At 41.3% G+C, this 24,955-nt stretch overlaps 1 protein-coding gene across 2 annotated transcripts in view; it reads left to right on the top strand.

Annotated features, from left to right (window-relative positions):
- The window catches only part of GTF2E2 (general transcription factor IIE subunit 2), a 90,474-nt gene that overhangs the window by 55,217 nt on the left and 10,302 nt on the right, over positions 1–24,955 (top strand). For both annotated transcript variants that reach the window (XM_053578765.1, XM_053578764.1), the window contains exons 5-6: positions 2,151–2,333; positions 22,471–22,564. In XM_053578765.1, coding sequence (XP_053434740.1) covers positions 2,151–2,333; positions 22,471–22,564 — 277 coding nt within the window. The remainder of the gene's footprint in view (positions 1–2,150; positions 2,334–22,470; positions 22,565–24,955) is intronic.

Below are 24,955 nucleotides of genomic sequence, written 5' to 3' on the forward strand. Positions count from 1 at the left end.
TTCACAATATAAAATTTTTCTTTTTTGGAGATAGAGTCTCACTTTGTTGCCCTCGGTAGAGTGCTGTGGCGTCACAGCTCAAAACAACCTCCAACTCTTGGGCTCAGGCGATTTTCTTGCCTTAGCCTCCCGAGTAGCTGGGACTATAGGCAACTGCCACTACAGCCGGCTATTTTTTGTTGTAGTTTGGCCGGGGCTGGGTTTGAACTTGCCACCCTTGGTATATGGGGCCAGTGCCCTACCCACTGAGCCACAGGTGCCACCCTTCACAATATAAAATTTAGCAATAGCTCATTGTATACTTGATATACAAATAATTGTAATCTGCTTTTATTTTTTAATTTTTAAATTTTATTTATTTATTTATTTTTTGAGACAGTCTTACTCTGTTGCTCTGGGTAGAGTGCCCAGGCATCATCTTAGCATGTAGCAACCTCAAACTCTAGGGTTTGAGCAATTCTTTTTTTTTTTTTTTTTTTTTTAATTTGGCCGGGGCTGGGTTTGAACCCACCACCTCCGGCATATGGGACCGGCGCCCTACCCGCTGAGCCACAGGCGCCGCCCAAGGGTTTGAGCAATTCTTATGCCTCAGCCTCCTGAGTACCTGGGCCTTCAGGTGCCTGTCAAGATGCGTGTGTAGTTTTTTTCCTATTTTTAGCGGAGACAGGGTCTTGGTCTTGCTCAGGCTGGTCTCAAACTCCTGAGCTCAGGCAATCCACCCATCTCTGTCTCCTAGAGTGCTAGGATTACAAGTGTGAGCCCCTGTTACCAGCTGGTAATACACTTTTTTTTTTAGACAGAACCTCACTTTGTCACCCTCTGTAGAGTGCTGTAACATCCCAGCTCACAGCAGCCTCAAACTCTTGGGCTCAAGTGATCTCTTGTCTCGGCCACCCAAGTAGCTGGGACTATAGGTGCCCACCACAGCATCTAACTATTTTTAGAGATGAGGTTGCTTTGTCTCAGGCTGGTCTCAAACTTGTGGGCTCAAGCAGTCCACCAGTCTTGGCCTCCCAGAGTGCTAGGATTACAGGCGTGAGCCACCGTGCTCAGCCCAAGTTTGATGGTTTACTTAATAGACCATCAATGGTCATAGACTATCATAGTCTATGAAGTTTCATAGACTATCAATGTTAGTTAAGGATTTTTTTTATTATATTAGTATTTTATTCTCCTTTTCTTGTTTCTTCTCTCTCCTTTCAGGGTCAGGCTGGCAGCTACAAAAGAAAATAAATAGAGTTTTTCTTTCTTTAAGAGCTTTCTTTCTGATATCAGCTGTGCAATAGAACTGACTAGGAACGTAATTATATTCAGTTTTATTTTCAGGCTGGTAATATAAGTAAAGGTCTTACATGTACTACTTTGATCTTGTTCAGTTCCTTCCATCGCTGCTAGTGCCAGTTGATACCAGGTGGGGAAGACTATTGATTTGTTTATCTCAGGATACTGTTTTTTGTGTTATAATGCCAATAAATAATAAAGTATACTTTGAGACTGGGATGGCAATACCCAATTTATTTTGTTGGTTAAATATTAATAGATTTTTTTCGAGACAGAAAAAAAAAAAATCACTTTATCGCCCCCTGGTGGAGTGCTGTGGTATCATAGCAAATTCTTGGTCCTAAGTGATTGTCCTGCCTCAGCCTCCTAAGTAGCTGGGACTACAGACGTCACCACAAAGCCCGGCTATTTTTGTTGTTGTTGTTGTTGTTGTTGTAGTTGTCATTGTTGTTCAGCAGGCCCGGACGGGTTCAAATCTGCTAGCCTTAGTGTATGTGACCTGTGCCCTAACCGCTGAACTACGTACGGGTGCCAAGCCTGTTTTTTTAATTCTTAGCTATCTTGTCTTCCAAAAGAATGTGGGTTCAGCGTTCTTCAAAGCAGTTGTAATAAAATTATTTATTTCTGTTCAAATAAATAAATAAATAATAAACAGTATTTTCTACAAAAAGTGAATACCATGTTGTTTACCTGCTGTTCTGGGATCCTGGATGCCCAGTATTTTAGATCTGGTAGTTTATATTCACAAGATAATTTTCATTTGCCCTTGTGTTGGGTAGTGTTATATTTCTCAGGTAATTAGTAGAATTTAAGTACATATATATGAACTTTCCTTTTGTTAACATATCTAAATTGCATCACTGTTACAGGCATTAGTCAACAATCCCAAAATTGAAGTAGTAGATGGGAAGTATGCTTTCAAGCCCAAGTACAACTTGAAAGATAAGAAGGCCCTTCTTAGGCTCCTAGACCAGCATGACCAGCGAGGATTAGGAGGGATTCTTTTAGAAGACATAGAAGAAGGATTGCCCAATTCCCAGAAAGCCGTCAAGGTAACCTCTCCTTCCTTTCTCTGTCTTAATATAATTTGAATTAATAATGTCTTCTTGGTCTAGAGAATATCACGCATTTCAAAATTATTTTTTTAACTCTATCATATATTCATGAGGTTGTAGGGAGCCACTGGAAGATTAAAATTTGTCTTGTGCCACAAAGCAGGAAAAGGGTAGACATCTTTGTGTAATTTTAGTAGGTCTCTTGTTGTAGTATGATTGTTGATTCTTCAGAATATTTCTGAGAAGTTTTTCGTAACATTTCTCTTGTGTTTGTAAACAAGAGCTACTTAAACAATACTAATTAAAATTTGGAAACATGGGTGGCGCCTGTGGCTCAGTCAGTAAGGCGCCGGCCCCATATACCGAGGGTGGCGGGTTCAAACCCGGCCCCGTCCAAACTGCAACAAAAAAAAATAGCTGGGCGTTGTGGCGGGCGCCTGTAGTCCCAGCTACTCGGCAAGAGAATCGCTTAAGCCCAGGAGTTGGAGGTTGCTGTGAGCTGTGTGAGGCCACAGCACTCTACCAAGGGCCATAAAGTGAGACTCTGTCTCTACAAAAAAAAAAAAAAAGAAATTTGGAAACATTAATTTGGATTCTACCTAACAAATACCAACAAAGTAACCTAAGTGTATGTACCTTATATTACTCTGAATTAGTAAACCTGCGGAATTAGAGGCAAAAGCATTGGTTAATGACGTGGTGTTCTTAAAGTCCTAAAGAATGCAGAATACAAATGTCTACATACAGTAACTAAGAAAAATGCCATGAAGGCATTACGTTGAACGTTTGATGAGAATATCTCAGATTGTATATGAAACCAGCACATTGTACCCCTTGATTGCACTAATGTACACAGCTATGATTTAACAATAAAAAAAAAAGAGAGAAGGTCACCTGTGGCTCAGTGAGCAGGGCGCCGGCCCCATATACCGAGGGTGGCGGGTTCAAACCCGGCCCCGTCCAAACTGCAACAAAAAAAAAATAGCTGGGCGTTGTGGCGGGCGCCTGTAGTCCCAGCTACTCGGGAGGCTGAGGCAGGAGAATCGCCTAAGCCCAGGAGTTGGAGGTTGCCGTGAGCTGTGTGAGGCCACGGCACTCTACCGAGGGCAATAAAGTGAAACTCTGTCTCTACAAAAAAAAAAAAGTCCTAAAGGTGCTATCAGTTAAGGTCATAATGATACAAATTACATTTCCATTTGAAATTTGAAATTCACTTGGAAAGGCTGCTTTTTTCCATTCTTGGCAGTTGCTAATGATTGATGACAACTTGTAATCAGGTTTATTCTTTTTACTACCTGTGAAGTAAAATTTACTCCTTTCTCCTGTGCTTTGTAGTAATTGAATTATACATGTGTTAGACCTTTTGGTATATTGTACCACAGGTCCCTGAGTCTGTATTTATTTTTTTCTATTCTGTTACTCTGTCGTGTTCACTGATTTTTTTTTTTTTTAACCTCGAATTTACTGTTAAGCCCAATTGGTGCATTTCTTCTTTTTCTCTTTTTTTTTTTTTTTTGATACAGAGAGTCTCACTCTGTTGCCTTGAGTAGAGTGCTGTGGCGTCATCTTATCTCACAGTAATCAATCTCAAACTCTTGGGCTCAAGTGATCCTCTTGCTTCAGCCTCTTGAGTAGCTGGAACTACAGGCACCCACCATGACGGCTGGTTTTTCAACTTTTAGTAGAGATGGGGGTCTTTTTTTTTTTTTTTTTTGAGACAGAGTCTCACTTTGTCGCCCCCTGGTAGAGAGCTGTGGCATCCTAGCTCACAGCAACCTCAGACTCTTGGGCTTAAGCGATTCTCTTGCCTCAGACTTCCAAGTAGCTGGGCCTACAGGCACTAGCCACAGCTCCTGGCTATTTTTAGAGACAAGCTCAGGCTGGTCTCCAGGTTGTGAGCTCAGGCAGTCCGCTTGCTTTGGCCTCCCAGAGTGCTGGGATTACAGGCATGAGCCACCGTGCCTGGTTAGAGATGGAGTCTTGCTCTTGCTTGGACTGGTCTTGAACTCGTGAGCTTAAGTAATCTACCCTCCTTGGCTTCCCAGAGTGCTAGGATTACAAGTGTGAGCCACCACATCCAGGTGATTTTCTTATTTTAAGGATTATATGGTTCACAGTGGGGCCCAGAGGCCAGCCTGAGTGAGAGCAAGACCCTGTCTCTAGGGTGGTGCCTGTGGCTCAGTGGGTAGGGCACTGGCCCCATATACCAAGGGTGGTGGGTTCAAACTGGGCCCTGGCCAAACTGCAACAAAAATATAGCTGGGCATTGTGGCAGGCACCTGTAGTCCCAGCTACTGGGGGTGGGGATGGGGCTGAGACAAGAGAATCGCTTAAGCCCAGGATTTGGAGGTTGCTGTGAGCTGTGATGTCACAGCACTCTACCGAAGGCGATAGAGTAAAACTCTGTCGCAAAAAAAAAAAAAAAAAAAAGATCCTGTCTACTAAAAATGAAAAAACTGAGGCAAGAGGATCACTTGAACCCAAGAGCTTGAGATTGCTGTGAGTTATGATGCTATAGCACTATACCCAGGGCAACAGAGTGAAACCCTGCCCCCCACCAAAAAAAAGGTTGTATTTTTCAGTTCTAGAATTTCATTTTCATTTTTTCTCATAGTTTCTCTTTCTTTGCTGAGATCTTGTGTTTATTTTTTTCATTCATTACAGTGTATTTTGTTATACCTGTGAGCCATAGTTTCTAATAGCTGCTTTAAAATTATTCTCTTCTAGGGCGACACCTGTGGCTCAGTCGGTAAGGTGCTGAGGGTGGTGGGTTCAAACCCGGCCCTGGCCAAACTGCAACAAAAAAATAGCTGGGTGTTGTGGCGGGCGCCTGTATTCCCAGCTACTTGGGAGGCTGAGGCAAGAGAATTGCCTAAGCCCAGGAGTTGGAGGTTGCTGTGAGCTGTGTGATGCCATGGCACTCTACCTAGGGCCATAAAGTGAAACTGTCTCTACAAAAAATAAATAAATAAATAAAATTATTCTCTTCTGATTCCACAGCTGAGTCATCTTGAGTCTGGTGGGCACTGAGTTTCTCTCTCTTTTTTTTTTTTTTTGAGATTGTGTTGCTCTTGGTAATTTTAAGGTGATGTATTGAATTAGCTACTCTTTAGTGTTCTTTTTTGTTTGTTTGTTTCAGGTTAATTGAGAGTACAAAGAATTAGGTTACAATGTTTGCACTTGTTAAAGTCTCTCTTATAATTGTGTCCCAGCCCCAAGAGGTATGCCATACGCCCTAACATTGTGCCCATTAAGTGGGAACACACCGATTCCACCTCCCTCCTCCCCTCTCCCCACTTTCTTGTTCCCCCGCCACCACCCCCTACCTTCAATTGATTTGAGTTTTTCTCTTATGTGGGCACATATTAGATCGTCTACTGGCTTCATATTGGAATTGAGTACATAGGATTCTTGCTTCTCCATTCTTGTGATACGTTACTAAGAAGAATGTGTTCCACCTGCATCCAGGTTAATATAAAATATGTAAAGTCTCCATATTTTTTTATTTTTTTTATTTAAAAAAATTTTATTTTGAGACAGAGTCTTACTATGTTGCCCTCAGTAGAGTGCTGTGGCATCATAGCTTGTAGCAACCTCAAACTCTTGGGCTTAAGCGATTCTCTTGCCTCAGCCTCCCAAGCAACTGGGACTACAGGTGCCCGCCATAATGCCCAGCTATTTTTTGTTGTCATTGTTGCTGCAGTTGTCATTGTTGTTTAGCTGGCCTGGGCTGGGTTTGAACCCACCAGCCTTGGTGCATGTGGTCGGCGCCGTAACCACTGTGCTACGGGCACCAAGCCTCCATCTTTTATTAATGGCTCAATAGTATTCAATGGTATACATATACCACAGCTTGTTAATCCATTCCTGAGTTGGTGGGTATTTAGGTTGTTTCCATATTTTTGGCAATTGTAAATTGAGCTGTGATAAACAGCCTAGCGCAGATGTCCTTATGATAAAAGGTTTTTTTTTTTTCCTTCTGGGTAGATGCCCAGTAATGGGATTGTAGGATCAAATGGGAGGTCTAATTTGAGTTCTTTGAGGATTCTCCATATGTCTTTCCAAAAAGCCAGGTTTCTAATGGAGACTGCAGCCCATGCCAGCCCCGCCAGGGGATCCGGAGTTCCCTGGCATGTTAATGCTTGCCCTGACCCCCAGCTTGGCTGTCTGCCCCCTCCCCAGAAGAGTAAGCCTACTGGCCTTCCCTGCTGGAGTAGCATCATCAGTGATGGTACAAAACAGAAAAGAGAACATAAAAAGACAGTCTCATTCAGCAGCATGCTTACAGAGAAGATTAACAGTGAAACTCTTATCAACTCAGTGGTTGAGGGTTCAGAATTCAAAAAGTTGTGCTCCAACTCTAGAGTTTATCATAGGTACTTTTTACTGGACGCCAACATGCAGAGCCTGAGATGGGAGCCATCTAAGAAGAATTCTATGAAAGCCAAGATCGAAAAGCCGGGTGTGGTGGCTCACACCTGTAGTCCTAGCACTCTGGGAGGCCAAGGTGGGTGGATTACCTGAGCTAACAGGTTCGAGACCAGCCTGAGCAAGAGTGAAAGGGCAAAACCCCATCTCTATTAAAAATAGAAAAATCCGAGGCAAGAGGATCACTTGAGCCCAAGAGTTGGAGGTTGCTGTAAGCTATGACACACAGCACTCTACCCAGGACAATAGCTTGAGACTCTGCTGCCCTGTGAAAACAATTTCTTAAGATGGAAATGGATTATTGAATTAGTACTTATTGGAAGAAAAACCTATCTACGGCAGCTCCTGTAGCTCAGTCTGCAAGAGCGCTGGCCACATACACCTAGGGTGGCGGGTTTGAACTTGGCCTGGGTCTGCTAAGCAACAACGACAACTCCAACCAAAAAAAAAAAAAAAATAGCTGGGCATTTTGGCAGGCGCCTGTAGTCCCAGCAACTTGCGAGGCTAAGACAAGAGAATCACTTAAGCCCTAGAGTTGGAGGTTGCTGTGAGTTGACTCTACTGAGAGCAACAAAGTGAAACTCTGTCTTAAAAAAAGAAAAACCTATCTGTGCATATTATGTTGCCAGAGTTATTGATGATTTTGAGGATGTACTTGCTGAGCCATAAATACTAAGAAGAATGTAAGTGGATGGGTTCCTTGAATCCATAGGGACCTTGGAGAGCCATTAAGGAACAAGGAGAAATGTGCAGTTGGACTAAAGCTTCTTGGCTGGAGACAGCTGCTGTGTCAGCCCCAGGGTAGACTGGTGATGTGAAAGCCACCATTCTGGAAACTCCACACTGTAAATAGTTTTTTGTTGTGGAGTAGTGTTCACATTAAAAAGATGTTTTATGATTAAAAAATTAAAAAAATTTAAAACTGTGATAAAAACCATAACATGGCCAGGTACAGTGGTGCCTGCCTATCTTCCCAGCTACCTGGGAGGCCAAGTTGGGAGGATCCCTTCAGCCCAGGAGTTTGAGAACATCAGCAACATAGCAAGACCTTGTCCCTCAAAAAAAAACAAATAACATAACATTTAACATCTTTACTATTTTAAAGTATACAATATCATAGTGTAATTATATTCACATTGTGATAGAAAAGATCTCCTGAACTTTTACATTTTAAAACTGAAAAACTCTATACTCATTGAACAACTAATCCCTTTCCCTCCTTTCCGTAGTTTTTGGCAACCATCTTTCTACTTGAGTTTGACTACTGTAGAGACCTCATTTAAGTGGAATCAGCTGTATTTATCTTCTTGTGGCTGGCTTATTTCACTTAGAATAATGTCCTCAAAATTCATTCCAAGTTGTGTAACATGCGACAGGATTTCCTTCCTTTTTGAAGCCAAATATTACTCTGTTATATATACACACCACATTTTGTTTCTCCATTCATCAGTGTATATTCAGGTTACTCCCACGTCTTGGCTATTAAGAATAATGCTGTCATGAACACGAGTGTGCAAGTATTTCTTCAAGACTCTTATTTCAGTTCTTTTGGATATACATAGAGTACCAAAAAAAGGTATACACATTTTTTTTTTTTCTTTTTTTTGAGACAGCGTCTCAAGATGTCGCCCTGGGTAGAGTGCTATGGTGTCACAGTTCACAGCAACCTCAAACTCCTGCCTTTAAGTGATTCTCTTGCCTCAGCCTCCCAAGTAGCTGAGACTACAGGCGCCCGTCACAATACCCAGCTATTTTTTGGTTGTAGTTGTCATTGTTGTTTGGCAGGCCCGGGCTGGATTTGAACCCGCCAACTCCCATGTATGTGGTGCCCTAGTGCCTGAGCTACAGGTGCCAAGCATACAAATTTTTTTGTTTGTTTGTTTGAGACAGAGTCTGAAGCTGTCGCCCTGGATAGAGTGCTGTGGCATCATCATAGCTCACAGCAACTTCCAATTCCTGGGCTCAAGTGATCCTCTTGCCTCAGTTTTTTGTTTTTTTGAGACAGAGCCTTAAGCTGTCGCCCTGGGTAGAGTGCTGTGGCATCACAGCTCACAGCAACCTCCAACTCCTGGGCTTAAGTGGTTCTCTTGCCTCAGCATCCCAAGTAGCTGGGACTACAGGTGCCTGCCACAACACCCGGCTATTTTTTGGTTGTAGTTGTCATTGTTGTTTGGCAGGCCTGGACTGGATTTGAACCCGCCAGATCTGGTATATGTGGCTGGTGCCTTAGCCACTTGAGCTATAGGCTCTGAGCCAGTTTTTTGCTTTTTTTACTATTAAATCATAGCTGTGTACATTAATGCAATCATAGGGCACCATACACTGGTTTTATAAGGTTTGACACATTTTCATCACACTGGTTAACATAGCCTTCCTGGCATTTTCTTAGTTATTGTGTTAAGACATTTATATTCTACATTTACTAAATTTCACATGTACCTTTGTAAGGTGCACCGTGGGTGTAATCCCACTAATCACCCTCCCTCCGCCCATCCTCCCCCCTCCGTCCCCTTCCTCTCCCCCTTCCCCATATTCTTAGGCTATAACTGGGTTATAGCTTTCATATGAAAGCCATAAATCAGTTGCATAGTAGGGCTGAGTACATTGGATACTTTTTGTTCCATTCTTGAGATACTTTACTAAGAAGAGTATGTTCTAGCTTCATCCATGTAAACATGAAAGAGGTAAAATCCCCATCTTTCTTTAAGGCTGCATAATATTCCATGGTGTACATATACCACAATTTATTAATCCATTCGTGGATCGATGGGCACTTGGGCTTTTTCCATGACTTAGCAATTATGAATTGGGCTGCAATAAACATTCTGGTACAAATATCTTTGTTATAATGTGATTTTTATAATATCTGTGTTATAATCTGGTTATATACCTAGTAGAAGAATTATAGGATTGAATGGCAGATCTATTTTTAGATCTCTTAAGTGTTCTCCAAACATCTTTCCAAAAGGAATGTATTAATTTGCATTCCCACCAGTGGTGTAGAAATGTTCCCTTTTCTCCACATCCACGCCAGCATCTCTGGTCTTGGGATTTTGTGATATGGGCTAATCTTACTGGAGTTAGATGATCTCAAAGTAGTTTTGATTTGCATTTCTCTGATGATTAAGGATGATCATTTTTTCATATGTCTGTAGGCCGTGTGCCTGTCTTCTTCAGAGAAGTTTCTCTTTAAGTCCCTTGCCCAGCCTGAGATGGGATCACTTATTCTTTTCTTGCTTATACGTTTAAGTTCTCTGTGGATTCTGGTTATTAAACCTTTGTCGGAGACCTGCAAATATCTTCTCCCATTCTGAAGGCTGTCTGCTTGCTTTACTTACTGTGTTCTTGGCTGTGCAGAAGCTTTTTAGTTTGATCAGGTCCCAGTAGTGTATTTTTGAAGCTGCTTCAATTGCCCCGGGGGGTCCTCTTCATAAAATACTCGCCCAGACTGATTTCTTCAAGGGTTTTCCCTCCACTTTCTTCTAGTATTTTTATAGTTTCATGTCTTAAGTTTAAATCTTTGATCCAGTGAGAGTCTATCTTAGTTAATGTGAAAAGTGTGGGTCCAGTTTCAGTCTTCTACAGGTTGCCAGCCAGTTCACCCAGCACCATTTGTTAAATAGGGAATCTTTTCCCCACTGAATGTTTTTAATTGGCTTGTCAAAGATCAAATAACGGTAAGTAGCTAGGTTCATCTCTTGGTTCTCTATTCTGTTCCAGACATCTACCTGTCTGCTTTTGTGCCAGTACCATGCTGTTTTGATCACTATCAATTTATAGTATAGTCTGAGGTCTGGTAATGTGATTCCTCCTGCTTTGTTTTTATGTCTGAGTAATGTCTTGGCTATTTGAGGTTTTTTCTGATTCCATATAAAACGAAGTATTTTTTCAAGATCTTTAAAGTATGACAGTGGAGCTTTAATAAGAAATTGCATTAAAATTGTATATTGCTTTGGGTAGTATGGACATTTTAACAATGTTGATTCTTCCCAGCCATGAGCATGGTATGTTTTTCCATTTGTTAACATTTTCAGCTATTTCTTTTCTTAGAGTTTCATAGTTCTCTTTATAGAGATCTTTCATGTCCTTTGTTAGATAAACTCCCAAATATTTCATCTTCTTTGGCATGACCGTGAATGGAATAGAGTCCTTAACTGTTTTTTCAGCTTGACTATTGTTGGTATATATAAAGGCTACCGATTTATGAATGTTGATTTTGTAACCTGAGACGCTGCTGTATTCCTTGATCACTTCTAAGAGTTTTGTAGTAGAATCCCTGGTGTTTTCCAGAAACAATCATATCATCTGTGAAGAGTGAAAGTTTGATTTCTTCTGACCCTATATGGATACCCTTGATGGCCTTTTCTTCCCTAATTGTGATGGCTAAAACTTCTATTACAATGTTAAAGAACAGTGGAGACAATGGGCAGCCTTGTTGGGTTCCGATCTGAGTGGAAATCATTTCAATTTAACTCCATTCAATACGATATTGGCTGTGGGTTTGCTGTAGATGGCCTCTATCAGTTTAAGAAATGTCCCTTCTATACCAGTTTTCTTAAGTGTTCTGATCATGAAGGGATGCTGGATATTATCAAAAGCTTCTTCTGGATCAATTGAGAGAATCATATGGTCTTCGTTTTTTAATTTGTTTATGTGTTGAATTATATTTATAGATTTACGTATATTGAACCAGCTTTGAGACCCTGGGATAAAACTGACTTGGTCATGATGTATAATTTGTTTGATGTGTTGCTGGATTCTGTTTGTTAGGATCTTGTTGAATATTTTTGCATATATATTTATTAGTGGTATTGGTCTATAATTTTCTTTTCTTGTTGGGTGTTTTCCTGGTTTGGGGATCAGGGTGATGTTTGCTTGATAGAATGTGTTGGGTAGTCTTCCTTCTTTTTTCTATACTGTGGAACAGGTTGAGTAATATAGGTACTAGTTCCTCTTTAAAGGTTTGGTAGAATTCTGACGTGAAGCCATCTGGTCCCAGGCTTTTCTTTTTAGGGAGATTTCTTATGGTTGATGCTATTTCAGAACTTGATATTGGCCTGTTCAACATTTCCACTTGATTCTGGCTAAGTCTTGGAAGGTGACATGCTTCCAAGTATTGGTCAGTTTCCTTCAGATTTTCATATTTCGGAGAATAAAGTTTCTTGTAATATTCATTAAGGATTTTTTGAATTTCTAAGGAGTCTGTTGTTATTTCATCTTTGTCATTTCTAATTGATGAAATTAGAGATTTTTCTTTTTTTCCTGGTTAGGTTAGCCAAAGGTTTATCCATTTTACTGACCTTTTCGAAAAACGAACTTTCTGATTTATTGATCTATTGTATAATTCATTTTGAATTTCATTTAATTCTGTTCTGATTTTGGTTTTGGTTATTTCTTTCCTTCTACTTGGCTTGCGGTTGGAATATTCTTCCTTTTCCAGTTGCTTGAGATGTCCCATTAAGTTGTTAATGTTCTCTCTTTTCGTTCTCTTGAGGAAGGCTTGCAGTGCTATAAATTTCCCTCTTAGGACTGCGTTTGCGGTATTCTAGAGGTTCTGATAATTCGTGTCTTCATTGTCGTTTTGTTCCAAAAATTTGGCACTTTCCTTCTTTTTTTTTTTTTTTTTGTAGAGACAGAGTCTCACTGTACCGCCCTCAGGTAGAGTGCCGTGGCATCACACGGCTCACAGCAACCTCTAACTCTTGGGCTTATGCGATTCTCTTGCTTCAGCCTCCCGAGCAGCTGGGACTACAGGCGCCCGCCACAACGCCCGGCTATTTTTTTGGTTGCAGTTTGGCCGGGGCTGGGTTTGAACCCACCACCCTCGGCATATGGGGCCGGCGCCCTACTCACTGAGCCACAGGCGCCGCCCGGCACTTTCCTTCTTAATCTCATATATAACCCAGCTATCATTCAGTGTAAGGTTATTTAACTTCCTTGTTTTTGTATCAGTATGCAGATTCCTGTTGTTGCTGAGTGTAACTTTTATTCCATGGTGGTCTGAGAAGATGCAAGGAATAATTTCTATTTCTTTAAATTTACTGAGGTTAGACTTGTGACCTAAGATGTAATCGATTTTGGAGTATGTTCCGTGGGCTGATGAGAAGTATGTGTATTCAGTTTTGTTGGGATGAAATGTTCTGTAGATGTCTGCTACATCTAAATGTTGGATGGTTTAAATCTAAAATTTCTTTGCTCATCTTCTTATTGGAGGATCTATCCAACACTACCAAAGGAGTGTTGAAATCTCCGACTATTATGGAGCTGGTGGAAATCTAGTTGCTCATGTCTGTTAGAGTTTCTCTTATAAATTGAGGTGCATTCTGGTTGGGTGCATAGATACTAAAAATTGAAATCTCATCATATTGAGTATTACCCTTAACAAATATGAAGTAACCATTTTTATCCTTCCTTACTTTTGTGGGTTTAAAGCGTATTGTATCTGCAAAAAGAATTGCAACACCTGCTTTATTCTGATTACCATTTGCCTGAAATATGGATGACCATCCTTTCACCCCGAGTCTATATTTATCTTTTAAGGTAAGATATGATTCTTGTATGCAGCAAATATCTGGCCTGAGTTTTTGTATCCAGTCAGCCAACCTCTGCCTCTTTAGAGGACAGTTTAAGCCATTCACATTAATGGAGACTATTGATAAATCTGGTAACATTTTGGATATTGAGTTTTTTGACAGTCCACTGGACATTTTTAATCCTTTTGCCACTGTGGAAGTTGGAGTTTTATCATAAGTTTTTGAGTGAGTTTACTTTTGTGGTAGAGGATTGGGCTGGTCATTATGGAGGATAGGTCTGAGAATATCTTGAAGAGCTGGTTTGGTTATGGCAAATTTCTAAAACATATGGGTGTCATTAAAGTATTTAATTTCTCCATCATAAATGAAACTGAGTTTAGCTGGATACAGGATCCGGGGTCGAAAGTTATTTTGTTTTAGGAGATTAAAAGTCAATGACCACCCTCTCTGGCTTGAAAAGTTTCAGCAGAGAGATCTGCAATCATTCTAATATTCTTCCCTTTGTAGGTAATGGATTTCTTACATCTGGCTGCTTTGAGAATTTTCTCCTTCATATTAACTTTAGTGAAGTTAATTATGATATGCCTGGGGGATGTCTTATTGGGATTGAGTCATGCTGGGGTTGTGAAACTGTCCGCTATCTGAATGTCAGAATCTCTTGGCATGTCTGGAAAATTCTCTTTCATAATTTCATGGAGAAGGGCCTCTGCCTTTTGAGGCCACTTCATCACTTTTAGGGATTCCAATGAGGCGGATATTAGCCTTCTTTGAATTATCCCAGAGCTCTCTGAGAGAATGATTCATTTTTGCTCTCCATTTCTCTTCCTCTTTGAGGGTGTTCAAAAGCTTCGTCTTCAATGTCAGAAATCCTTTCTTCTGCTTCGTCTACTCTGTTATTGAGGGATTCTACTGTATTTTTCAGATTTTTGAGGGCTGCAAATTCTTGCTTCAGTGTGTCAAAATCTTTGGTGTTTTTGTCTGTAAAATTGTTGAATTCTTAAGGCAACTTTTGTATTTCTCCTCGAATTTCTAATTACAACTTTTGAATTGCTCCTCGAATTTCTAATTCCAAATTTTCCTCCATTCTATTAATCTTGTTTGCAGTCCAAATTCTGAATTCGATTTCTGACATCTCGGCCATCTGTTTATGAATGGGATCTTCAGTTACATCTGACATATCTTTCCTTGGGCGGGGGGAGTTGATCTTTTCTGGTTATTCATGTTACCAGAGTTTTTCCGCTAATTCCGCCCCATGATTATTTTACACTGTTTGACTTTTCCCTTGGAGCTTTGTCGAGGACCCATACAGTGCTATGGCCTGAGAAACTGGGGACCTGTTTGGTGTGGTGGGGCTAAGTGGCTCTGTCTTGTTTTCAGCTGGTCTCTGTCCGACCTAGTGAAATAGTTACTCTGAGTTGAAGTCTCAGCTGTGGAGAAATACCAGCAATTAAGTCACCCCGCCCCCCACTGGTAACAATTGGAAAAGGAAAATTAAACCTTCCTACAACCACACTCCCAGGGTACCCCCTTGGAATAGTCCTTGGGCAATTGACACGGTTCAAAAGGTCCAAATCAATTGTCTCAGTCAGCACCTGTCTCAGGTGGGAGAGTTTAAAAGGTCTCTGGCAACTAGATTGCAGGGGTCTGCTGACAACTCAAATATGACTTGCTCCGGTGCTCCGTGAAGTCAGGAGGACTCACCCAGCAAATAGATTAGTCTGGGAAGGTTGATGCCTCCTTCCCCACCTTGCACCTCTGTCACACCCAGTCACTGATAACCCTGCAGGGCTGTGACCCAGTTGCCTCCAATGAGCAGATACTCCAGGGGTTTGCACCTACCTGAATCACAAGGAGATCTATGTCTGCTCAGCCAGGCCGCTGCTCTCTGCCTCTATTTGGCAGAGGGAGGTGAGGCCTGACAACCTCGAGCGCTTGATGGAGGTTGGGGGGTGTTCACTCAGTTCCAGCCCCACCCCTGATTGATGTTACTGACAGAACAACCTTGCGGGAATTTGTTTCTGTCCCTGCTAAACTCCCCTGCAGAAGAGAAGCTGTTTTGAGTTCCCAGAACCGGTGCCTCAGGCCCTGTCTGTGCTGCTGTAAGGTCTCAGCTGTAGTTTGTATTCATAGCACAGTTACCTGTCAGGTCTAGCCTCTGCCTGCCCGCCTTTGTTTAAGCTGATGGTCCCCTGGGGGCCCAGTGCATCTTAGGCTCAGTAAAGCGGTCCTCTGGGTCAGCCCCGCCCTGGGAATCTTCCGGCTCTGCGTGTGTTTTCTAGTCTCCGCGCTCTACCCAGGCCGGTACTGCCTCAGGCAAACCCTTTACTCACGGGGCCTGCATTTTCATCCCAGTTGTGTTCCATGGTGGTTGCCACCTGAGAAGATGCCGGGCCTCCTCTGGTTGCCCAGAGACACAAGGGGTGTGACTTGGGAATATCTGGGGTGAGCCCTATTGTTGCCAAAAATGGCTGCTGCTCTGTGCCTTGGGGCACTGCTGCTCTGGTGTGGTTCCCTCTCGGATGACTGTCCTCTCTTCACTCTTGTGCTGCAGAAACAGCACTGACCAGCTGCAGTCCAGCCCCTGTCCACACCCCTCGAGAAATCACCCAAGAATCTGGGGGACAGGCCTCCAGACCTCAGAGTGAGAGTGGAGGGGAGTACTGGGAGCTCAGAATTGCAGGTAGAGAATATATACAGTTTTACACAGTTTTATGCCTGGCAGGAGAGCGCCATGGCACCCTAGCAGGGGAGGTAGGGCCAGTTTTTAGAGGGTCTCTCCCATGGAGTGTAGTGGGAGGACCTTTGAACTCTGCTCATTTGTTTGTGGGGTACTCCGAGCCATTCTCATGGAGGAGGGGACTCCCGTCCGCTTGGTGATGGATTTTGTACCTTTTGTTTGTATCCTTGTGGTTGCAGCTCGCCTCAGCAGGGTTGATGTGCGTTCTTCAACCTTTCTCTCTTGGTGCAGCTCTAATCCACCAGGTTACTTGCTAAATTTCTGTCCTTTAACACTTCTTCTGGATGGGAGCCTCTGTGGAAAGCTGGCTTCAGTCAGCCATCTTGTCTCCGCCCCCTTCAGTTTTTTGTATATATGTATTTTTTTAATTCTAGGTTTCTCTCTTTTTTTTTTTTTCTATTTATTTTTTGTGTGTGCATGTGGTTTTTGGCCTGGGCTGGTATGAACCTGCCACCTCTGACATACGCGACCAGCATCCCACCCCTTTGAGCCACAGGTGCCGCCAGTTTTTTGTATTTTTAATAGAGAACGGTGTCTTGCTCTTTTTCAGGCTGGTCTTGGACTTATGAGCTCAAGCAATCCACCTGCCTCAGCCTCTCAGTGTGCTAGGATTACAGATGTGAACCACGGTGCCTGGCACATTTTAAGAAAGGAAAAACTGTATTAAATTGTATATTCAAGTCATATTTGACTTCTGCAATTACAAAAGAGGTCCTCAACGTTACTTGTATTTAATCAATAGGTATAGAGCATTACAATTTCAATACATGTTATTCCTTTCTTAAAATGTGTATACATATTTTTTTTTTCTCCCTTTTAGGAAAGTATGAAACAAAGTTGTTTTTTTTTTTTGTTTGTTTTGTAGAGACAGAGTTTCTATTGCCCTCAGTAGAGTGCCGTGGCGTCACACAGCTCACAGCAACCTCCAACTCCTGGGTGATTCTCCTGCCTCAGCCTCCCTAGTAGCCGGGACCACAGGCGCCCGCCACAACGTCCGTCTATTTTTTTGTTGCAGTTTGGCCGGGGCTGGGTTTGAACCCGCCACCCTCAGAATATGGGGCCGGCGCCCTGCTCACTGAGCCACAGGCGCCGCCCTTTTTTTTTTTTTTTTAAGTGACAGCATGGTTCATTGACAGGGAGAAAGATTAATAGCCATGGTGAGCAAAACAGAGCAAACAGAAGAGTGGGGAACAGAACCTCCAGCAGAGGAAGAGGGGGAATCCAAATGGGAAGCCCCCGAGAACAAATTTTATTGAGGAAAGGAAAGACAGGTTCATGGAGTCAGAAAGCTTACGGGGCAGGATATGTTTGCCATAGATCATCAGTTCTAAACCTGGGGGTTGCGACCCCTTTGGACTATATTAATGGTTCGCAGCATTAGGAAGGTTGAGAACCACTGCCATAGACGGTGGGTGGGCCTCTATCATCAGGGCCAGCAGGCAGAGAAGCCGCCATGCTTTTTTTCTTAGCAGTTATACCATTTTACGATCTTACCAACAGTGCACAAGGGTTCTAGTTTCTCCCCACATCCTTGCCCTCATTGGTTTTTTCTGCTTTTATTTTTGATAATTAGCCATCATCTTGGTGTGAAATGATAGCTTGTTTTTATTTAATTTAATTTAATTAATTAATTTATTTTTTTGAGACAGAGCCTCAAGCTGTTGCCCTGGTTAGAGTGCTGTGGCATCACAGCTCATAGCAATCTCAAACTCTGGGCCTAAGAGATTCTCTTAACCTCAGCCTCCCAAGTAGCTGGGACTACAGGCACCCACCACAACGCCTATTTTTGGTTGTGGTTGTTATTGTTGTTTGGTAGCCTCAGGATGGATTTGAACCTGCCAGCTCTGGTGTATGTAGCTGGCGCCTTAGCTGCCTGATCTACAAGTGCCGGGCCGAAATGATAACTTTTAATTGCGTTTTTCTAGATATTAATGGTAAACATTTTCATATGCTTGTTGACCCTTGTATGTCATCTTTGAAAAAATCTCTGTTCAGGGCGGCGCCGGTCCCATATGCTGGAGGTAGCGGGTTCAAACCTAGCCCTGGCCAAAAAACCACAAAAAAAAAAAAAAAAAGGAGAAGAAAAAATATCTATTCAAATCGTTTGCCCATTTTTGAATCAGGGTTTTGAATCAAACATTTTATTATCGTTGATTTGTGGGGGAGGTTATAAATTCTGGATATTAATCTCTTATCAGAAACATGATTTGCAAGTATTTTCTCCCAATCTGAGGGTTGCCTTTTTTAAATTGATTGTGTTTTTTGATACACCAAAGTTTTTGAGTTGATGTCTCATTTGTCTGTTTTTGATTTTGTTAATCTGTGCCTTTGGTGTCATGTCCAAATCTAATGTCATGAAGCTTTTCTCTATTTTTTTCTTCTTTTAGGAGTTTTATAGTTTGGGGTGATATGTTTAGGTCTTTAACACATTTAGAATTAATTTTCATATATGGTGTATGATAAGCATTTAATCTCATTCTTTTGCACATGGATATGCAGTTTTCCCAGAACCACTCTTTTTTTTTTTTTTCGAGACAGAGCCTCAAGCTGTCACCCTGGGTAGAGTGCCATGGCATCACAGCTCACAACAACCTCCAACTCCTGGGTGTAAACAGTTCTCTTGCCTCAGCCTCCCAAGTAGCTGGGACTATAGGCGCCCACCACAATGCCCAGCTGTTTTTTGGTTGCAGCCATCATTGTTGTTTGTCAGGCCTGGGCTGGATTCGAACCCACCAGCTCTGGTGTATGTGGCTGGCTCCTTAGCCGCTTGAACCACAGGTGCCAAGCCAGAACCATTCTTTTTTAAATCTACCCAAGATAGTATGTGTTACTTTGTCTCAGCACCATTTGTTGAAGAGACTGTCCTTTCCCTATTGAGTGAACTTGGCACCCATGAAGATCATTTGACCTTATATGTGAAGGTTTGTTTCTAGGTTTTTTATTCTGTGTTCTTTTTGTCAGGACTATAATGTTTTGATTAATGTAGCTTTGTAATATGTTTTGAAATCAAGAAGTGTGAAATTTCCAACTTGTTCTTTTTTAAGACTGTTTTGGCTATTTGGGGTTTATTGAGAGTCCATTGAATTTTTCGATAGATTTTTTTCCATTTCTGCAAAAAGCGCCATCGGGATTTTTGATAGAGATCACACTGTATTTGTAGGTTGCTTGTAGTGGTATTGACATCTTAACAATATTAAGTTTTCCAGTTCATGAACATGGAAGTCTTTCCATTTGTTTTGTATCTTCTTTAAGTTCCTTCAGCAGTGTGGGTGTGCTTTTTCTTTTGAGACCAGAGTTTCACTTGGTTGCTCACAGCAACCTCATATTCCTGGGCTCAAGTGATCGTCTTACCTTAGCCTCTCAAATACATCTCATCCCGTGGATGTAGCTGGGACTACAGGCGCCTGTCATAATGTCCAGCTAGTTTTTAGAGACCTCAATTCACTCTTGCTCAGGCTGGTCTTGCCTCTCTGAGGGCTGGGATTACAGTTGTGAGCCATTTTGCTTGGCAACCTTGTCTTTTGGGTTCTTTTCATTTGCTTTAACTGTGTACAGGTGAGTATCCCTTATCCCAAATGGTTGGGTCCAGTCCAGAAAGTGTTTTTGGATTTCAGATTTTTTTGGATTTTGGAATATTTTCATTATGCTAGTTGAGCATCCCACATGGAAAAATCCAAAATCTTAAATGCTCTAGTGAGCATTTCCTTTGAGTGTCATGTTGGTGCTCAAAAAGTTTTAGATTTTGGAGCATTTTGGATTATGGATTTTTGGATGTGGGACACTCAACCTATAGTTACTAATGTTCCCCACCTGAATCTAATGGACTCTATATTAAATCATTTTTATGAATAATTTATATAAGTAAGAATAAAGGGATAGTGAAAAATAGCTTTATTAGAAATTTAACCCAAAATTTGAGATAGCAGACTTATATCAAATTAATTTGGCAAGCACACCTCAAAAAGAAGAGGCTGACCATGGTGGCTCACACCGTAATTCTAGCACTCTGGGAGGCCGAGGCAGGAGGATCCCTTGAGCTTAGGAATTTGAGACCGACCTGGGCAAGAGCAAGACCTTGTCTCTACTAGAAATAGGAAAATTAGCCAGGTGTTGTGGTGGGCACCTGTAGTGCAAGTTACTTGGGAGGCTGAAATAGGAAGATTGCTTGAACACAGGAGTTTGAAGGTTGCTGTGAGCTACACTGATGCCACAGCACTCTGCCCAGGGTAACAGAGTGAGACTCTGTCTCAAAAAAAAAAAAAAGAAGAAGATGAAGAAAGAATACTGTCATGTATCCTTTTAGCAAAGTGAGAGGGGTAAAGACTTTTATCACCAAATAGTGTGCGAAGTCCCTCCTGTTAACGACTAGATGAGAATGCCTTATTTCCATCTTGTTCCCTCATTCTTTTATGTTTTTAAATCCCTCTTCTCTTCCATCCCTACCTCATTGTTTCTTAAGCTTGAGACTGTTCATCTATGGTATTATCATCTGATGACTCATGTTTGAGACTTTATGAGGACTTTTACCAACAGCATTCTAGATTTGCTGCTATTCAGCTTTTTGCATTCATTTTCTGGTTTGTCTAATAATAGTGAATTGTCTTTTGTCGGCTTTCTTGTCTTTGCTCCCAAGGGTAGAAAATACAAAACTGTGAATTTTTCAGATGTGCTCAATACAAACTTAAAGACAACAAAACCCCCTCCAGTCTTTTCTCTTCTCTTTCTCTCTCTTTTTTTTTTTTTTTTTTGAGACAGAGTCTCACTATGTTGCCCTGGGTAGAGTGCCACGGCACCACAGCTCACAGCAACCTCAAACTCTTGGGCTTATGCGATTCTCTTGCCTCAGCCTCCCAGGTAGCTGGGACTACAGGCGCCCACCACAATATCTGGCTATTATTTTTATTATAGTGGTCATTGTTGTTTAGCTGGCCCAGGCCGAGTTGGAATCTGTCAGCCTCGGGTGTATATGGCTGGCGCCATAACCACTGTGCTACAAGCGCCAAGCCTTCTCTCTTTTTAAGGATGGTATCTCATTAGTTTTATTTATTTATTTATTTATTTATTTATCTTGTTAGGTAGAGTTCGTCTTGTGGTTATGTCCCCCACACAAAAGATATGCCAAATCCTCCTCCACCCCCCCACCCCACACCATGCCCTCCAGTTGCCTGTTCTTGAAAGATGATTTAATACTTGGGCAATGTAGTAAGCAAACTGAAGGTGCCTTTTCATTTCACTGTTACATTATACTTCTAGGTGATTTAATTGCTCTTCCATTTTCTTACTACTTTAGCTTTTTGAAAGCATCATTGGAAATAATTGATGGGTGATGATGAGCAAGTAGCAAAATATTTCAAGGTAGAGGAAAAGTAAGAATGCTAAGATCCAGCAGTGTGTCTTTAATAAGAGGGTCTGATGGACTCATAGTAATCGCAGCAAGGATTGAATTTTATTCTGTTAAAAGAAAAACAAATTTTCTTTTTGTTCTTTGGAAGATCATTAGGAATATAAACCTTGAAATAATCAATCCTTGAAAATAGAACAGGCTGGGCATAGTGCCATCTATATATCTATAGTCCTAGTTACTAGGGATGCTGAGGCGGAAAGATCAATTGAACTCAAGGCTTGAGATTGCTGTGTGTTACGATTACACTGGTGTATGGCCACTATACTCCCTCCATAGCGAGGGCCTGTTTCTTCAAAAACAAGAAAACAAAAAGCTGTTCATGGCTCAGTGCCCATAGCACAGTGGTTATGGCGCCAGTCACATACACTGATGCTAGGTGGGGGGTTTCGAACCTGGCCAGGGCCTGCTAAACAACGACAACTGCAACAAAAAATAGCTGGGTGTTGTGGCGGGTGCCTGTAGTCCCAGCTACTTGGGAGGCTGAGACAAAAAAAAAAAAAATCGCTTAAGCCCAAGAGTTTGAGGTTGCTGTGAGCTGTGATGCCATGGCACTGTACTCAGGGCCACATAGTGAGACTCTGTCTCAAAAACAAACAAAAAGCTGCTCAAAAAACCCAAAGTATAAAAAATACTAAAATTGGGTCCAGTGGACCCTAATCGTGTTACACTGAGGCCTTTAAGTAATGAGAGTCCTTTGCTATGCAAAAAATGGTATTTTTTTTCTTTTGAGGCTATGTCGCCCTTGGTAGAGTGCTGTGGCGTCACAGCTCCATAGTAACCTCCAACTGGGCTTAAGCGATTCTCTTGCCTCAGCCTCCCAACTAGCTAGGACTACAGGTGCCCACCACAATGCCTGGCTATTTTTTGTTGCAGTTGTCATTTTGTTTAGCTGGCCTGGGCTGCATTTGACCCCGCCAGCCTTGGTGTATGTGGGTGGTGCCGTGACCACTGTGCTATGAGTGCCGAGCCACAAAAAATGGTTTTTGTTGAGGTAATTTGGAGTTAACTGAAAGATCTTTCTTTATCTTTAAGGCTTTAGGGGACCAGATACTATTTGTAAACCGTCCTGATAAGAAGAAAATACTTTTCTTCAATGATAAGAGCTGTCAATTTTCTGTGGATGAAGGTGAGCCTTTCTGTATAAATACTTTAGTTCGCAAGCGTATAACAATTTTAGGGTGATGAAATTTATAATATTTATAATACTTATAAGTAATTATAAGTATTGAGTTTTAATTTTGCTTTATCAGCATTATCATCTCTTAGAACAGAAACTAATGGCGTACCTCTTATCTAAAATACTGTTACTCAGAATGAAATTTGCAAAATGTGATTTGAAAATTTTAGGTTCATTGAACTTAGAATCACAGGACAGCAGTTCATGATTTCTTATGTTTGTAGCTCAGCCTTGCCAAACGGGTTTATTTCTTTGTCTTTATAATTTTACAAATGTAACTTTACATCCTAATACGAGAGCTTGGAGCAGGGTGGTGAAAAGAACAAACTTAAGTTGGTGACCAGTATTCTCTTACCTTATGAATTTTTCACTTACCAAATTGGGTAAAAAAAGGAGATAATTTTTTCTTTCTGGCAGATATAGAGTTGGATGCTAATCTGTTTGTTGAGTCACCTATTAAATGTGTGATACCTGTATTTTGGGTTTTAATTTTAAATATTTGGTCAATATTTGTCCTGGGTATTAATTAAACAAGGGTTTAGTGAGACATTTCTTTGCTTATTTAATAAATAGACATTCTTGTTTTAGCAAATAATGGTGGTATTTTACTGTAAATATGTATTACTTTTGATATTTTATAAAATGGCAAGAATTGGATTGCAATTATAAAATCTCAAAACAATATAAACTCACAGTAAATATTCTAATACATGCTAATATAGAAATATGTAGAGTAAAATAATAATATTAGACTCAAAATAGCAAGACTACTGCAGTGGTCTGCCTTGTAGTCATAAATATCTTGACTATACTTTCATAATTTGTGCCATGATCTTGAGATTTTCTTTTATACATGCATGCTATCTAGTTATAGGTATTCAGACTTATGCTAGACTGGGCCTTAGTTCAATTGCAGTTAACTTATATGACCACAGTTTGTTTTAGGAAATAGACTGTTATGTTTTTGTGAAAGTCCTGATTGGCACTTCATACATAGTTTGTTCTCAGTAAATGTTTATTAATTAAATAAAAATTTGCAGAATATGTGCATATTCCAGTTATTCAAAATGTTGCTATTTCTATTTTTTTTTTTTTTTTTTTTTCCTTTGAGACAGAGTCTCACTTTGTCACCCTTGGTAGAGTTCTGTGGCATCGCAGCTCACAGCAACCTCCAACTCTTTGGACTTAAGTGATTCTCTTGCCTCAGCCTCCCAAGTAGCTGGGACTACAGGTGCCCGCCCCAACACCTGGCTATTTTTTAGTTGTAGTTGTCATTGTTGTTTGGTGGGCCCGGGTTGGATTCGAACCTGCCAGCTCTGGTGTATATGGCTGGCACCTTAGCCGCTTGAGCTACAGGTGCTGAGCCGGGATAGGTGTCTATTGAACACAATTTTGGGTACTTACTGCATAGCAGTTTTTGTATTGCTGTAAGTCTTTTTTACTTGGAATTTTGCTTTTATGTTAACTTTTATAATGTCAAATTAATTTCTTGCTTCCTTTTTTTTTTACACAGAGTCTCTAGCTGTTACCCTGGGTAGAGTGCTGTGCTGTCATAGCTCACAGCAACCTCCAACTCTTGGGCTCAAGAGTTCTCTTGCATGAGTTTTTGTATTTTTAGTAGAGATGGAGGCCTCACTTTTGCTCAAGCTGGTCTCAAACCCGTGAGCTCAAGCAGTCCACCTGTCTCAGCTTCCCAGAGTGCTAGGATTACAAGCATGAGCCACTGTGACTGGCTAATTTCTTGTTTTTAAAATCGTTTAAGATCCTTCTGAGCGTCTGTAGTCCCAGCTACTCGGGAGGCTGAGGCAAGAGAATTGCTTAAGCCCAGGAGTTGGAGGTTGCTGTGAGCTGTGTGATGCCGTGGCACTCTACCAAGGGCCATAAAGTGAGACTCTGTCTCTACAAAAAAAAAAAAAAAAGATCCTTCTGAGTTTAAAAAGAAAAAAAGACAGGGCTAGGTGCAGTGGCTTGTTGCGTGAACCGAGACGTGAACGAGCAGCAGCTTTGCTGTAGGTGTAAACTCGCTCCTGTAATTATTAAGTCAAGAAACAGACTATACACCATGGGATGGCATATAGCAAAGTTCTTTGTTCCAAGTTTAAGTTTTATACTCTTCCAGTCACGTACACACCTAATTCATTATCTATTAGCTGAATTTTAACTTGAAAGGAAATATTTATCATATCAATGTAACCACTTGTGTAGTAAATCTCTTCCTCTAAACAGTGACTAGTTTTCCGAGCAGGGCACAAAGACGAAAACAGCTGTAGGGGAACAGAGTTAATAGAAGAATATCTTCAAGCGTTCACTCAGTTTACTCAGTATGAAGTAACGACTGTG

The sequence above is a fragment of the Nycticebus coucang genome, chromosome 24 (assembly GCF_027406575.1).
Source record: "Nycticebus coucang isolate mNycCou1 chromosome 24, mNycCou1.pri, whole genome shotgun sequence".
In the NCBI taxonomy this organism is placed as follows: domain Eukaryota; kingdom Metazoa; phylum Chordata; class Mammalia; order Primates; family Lorisidae; genus Nycticebus; species Nycticebus coucang.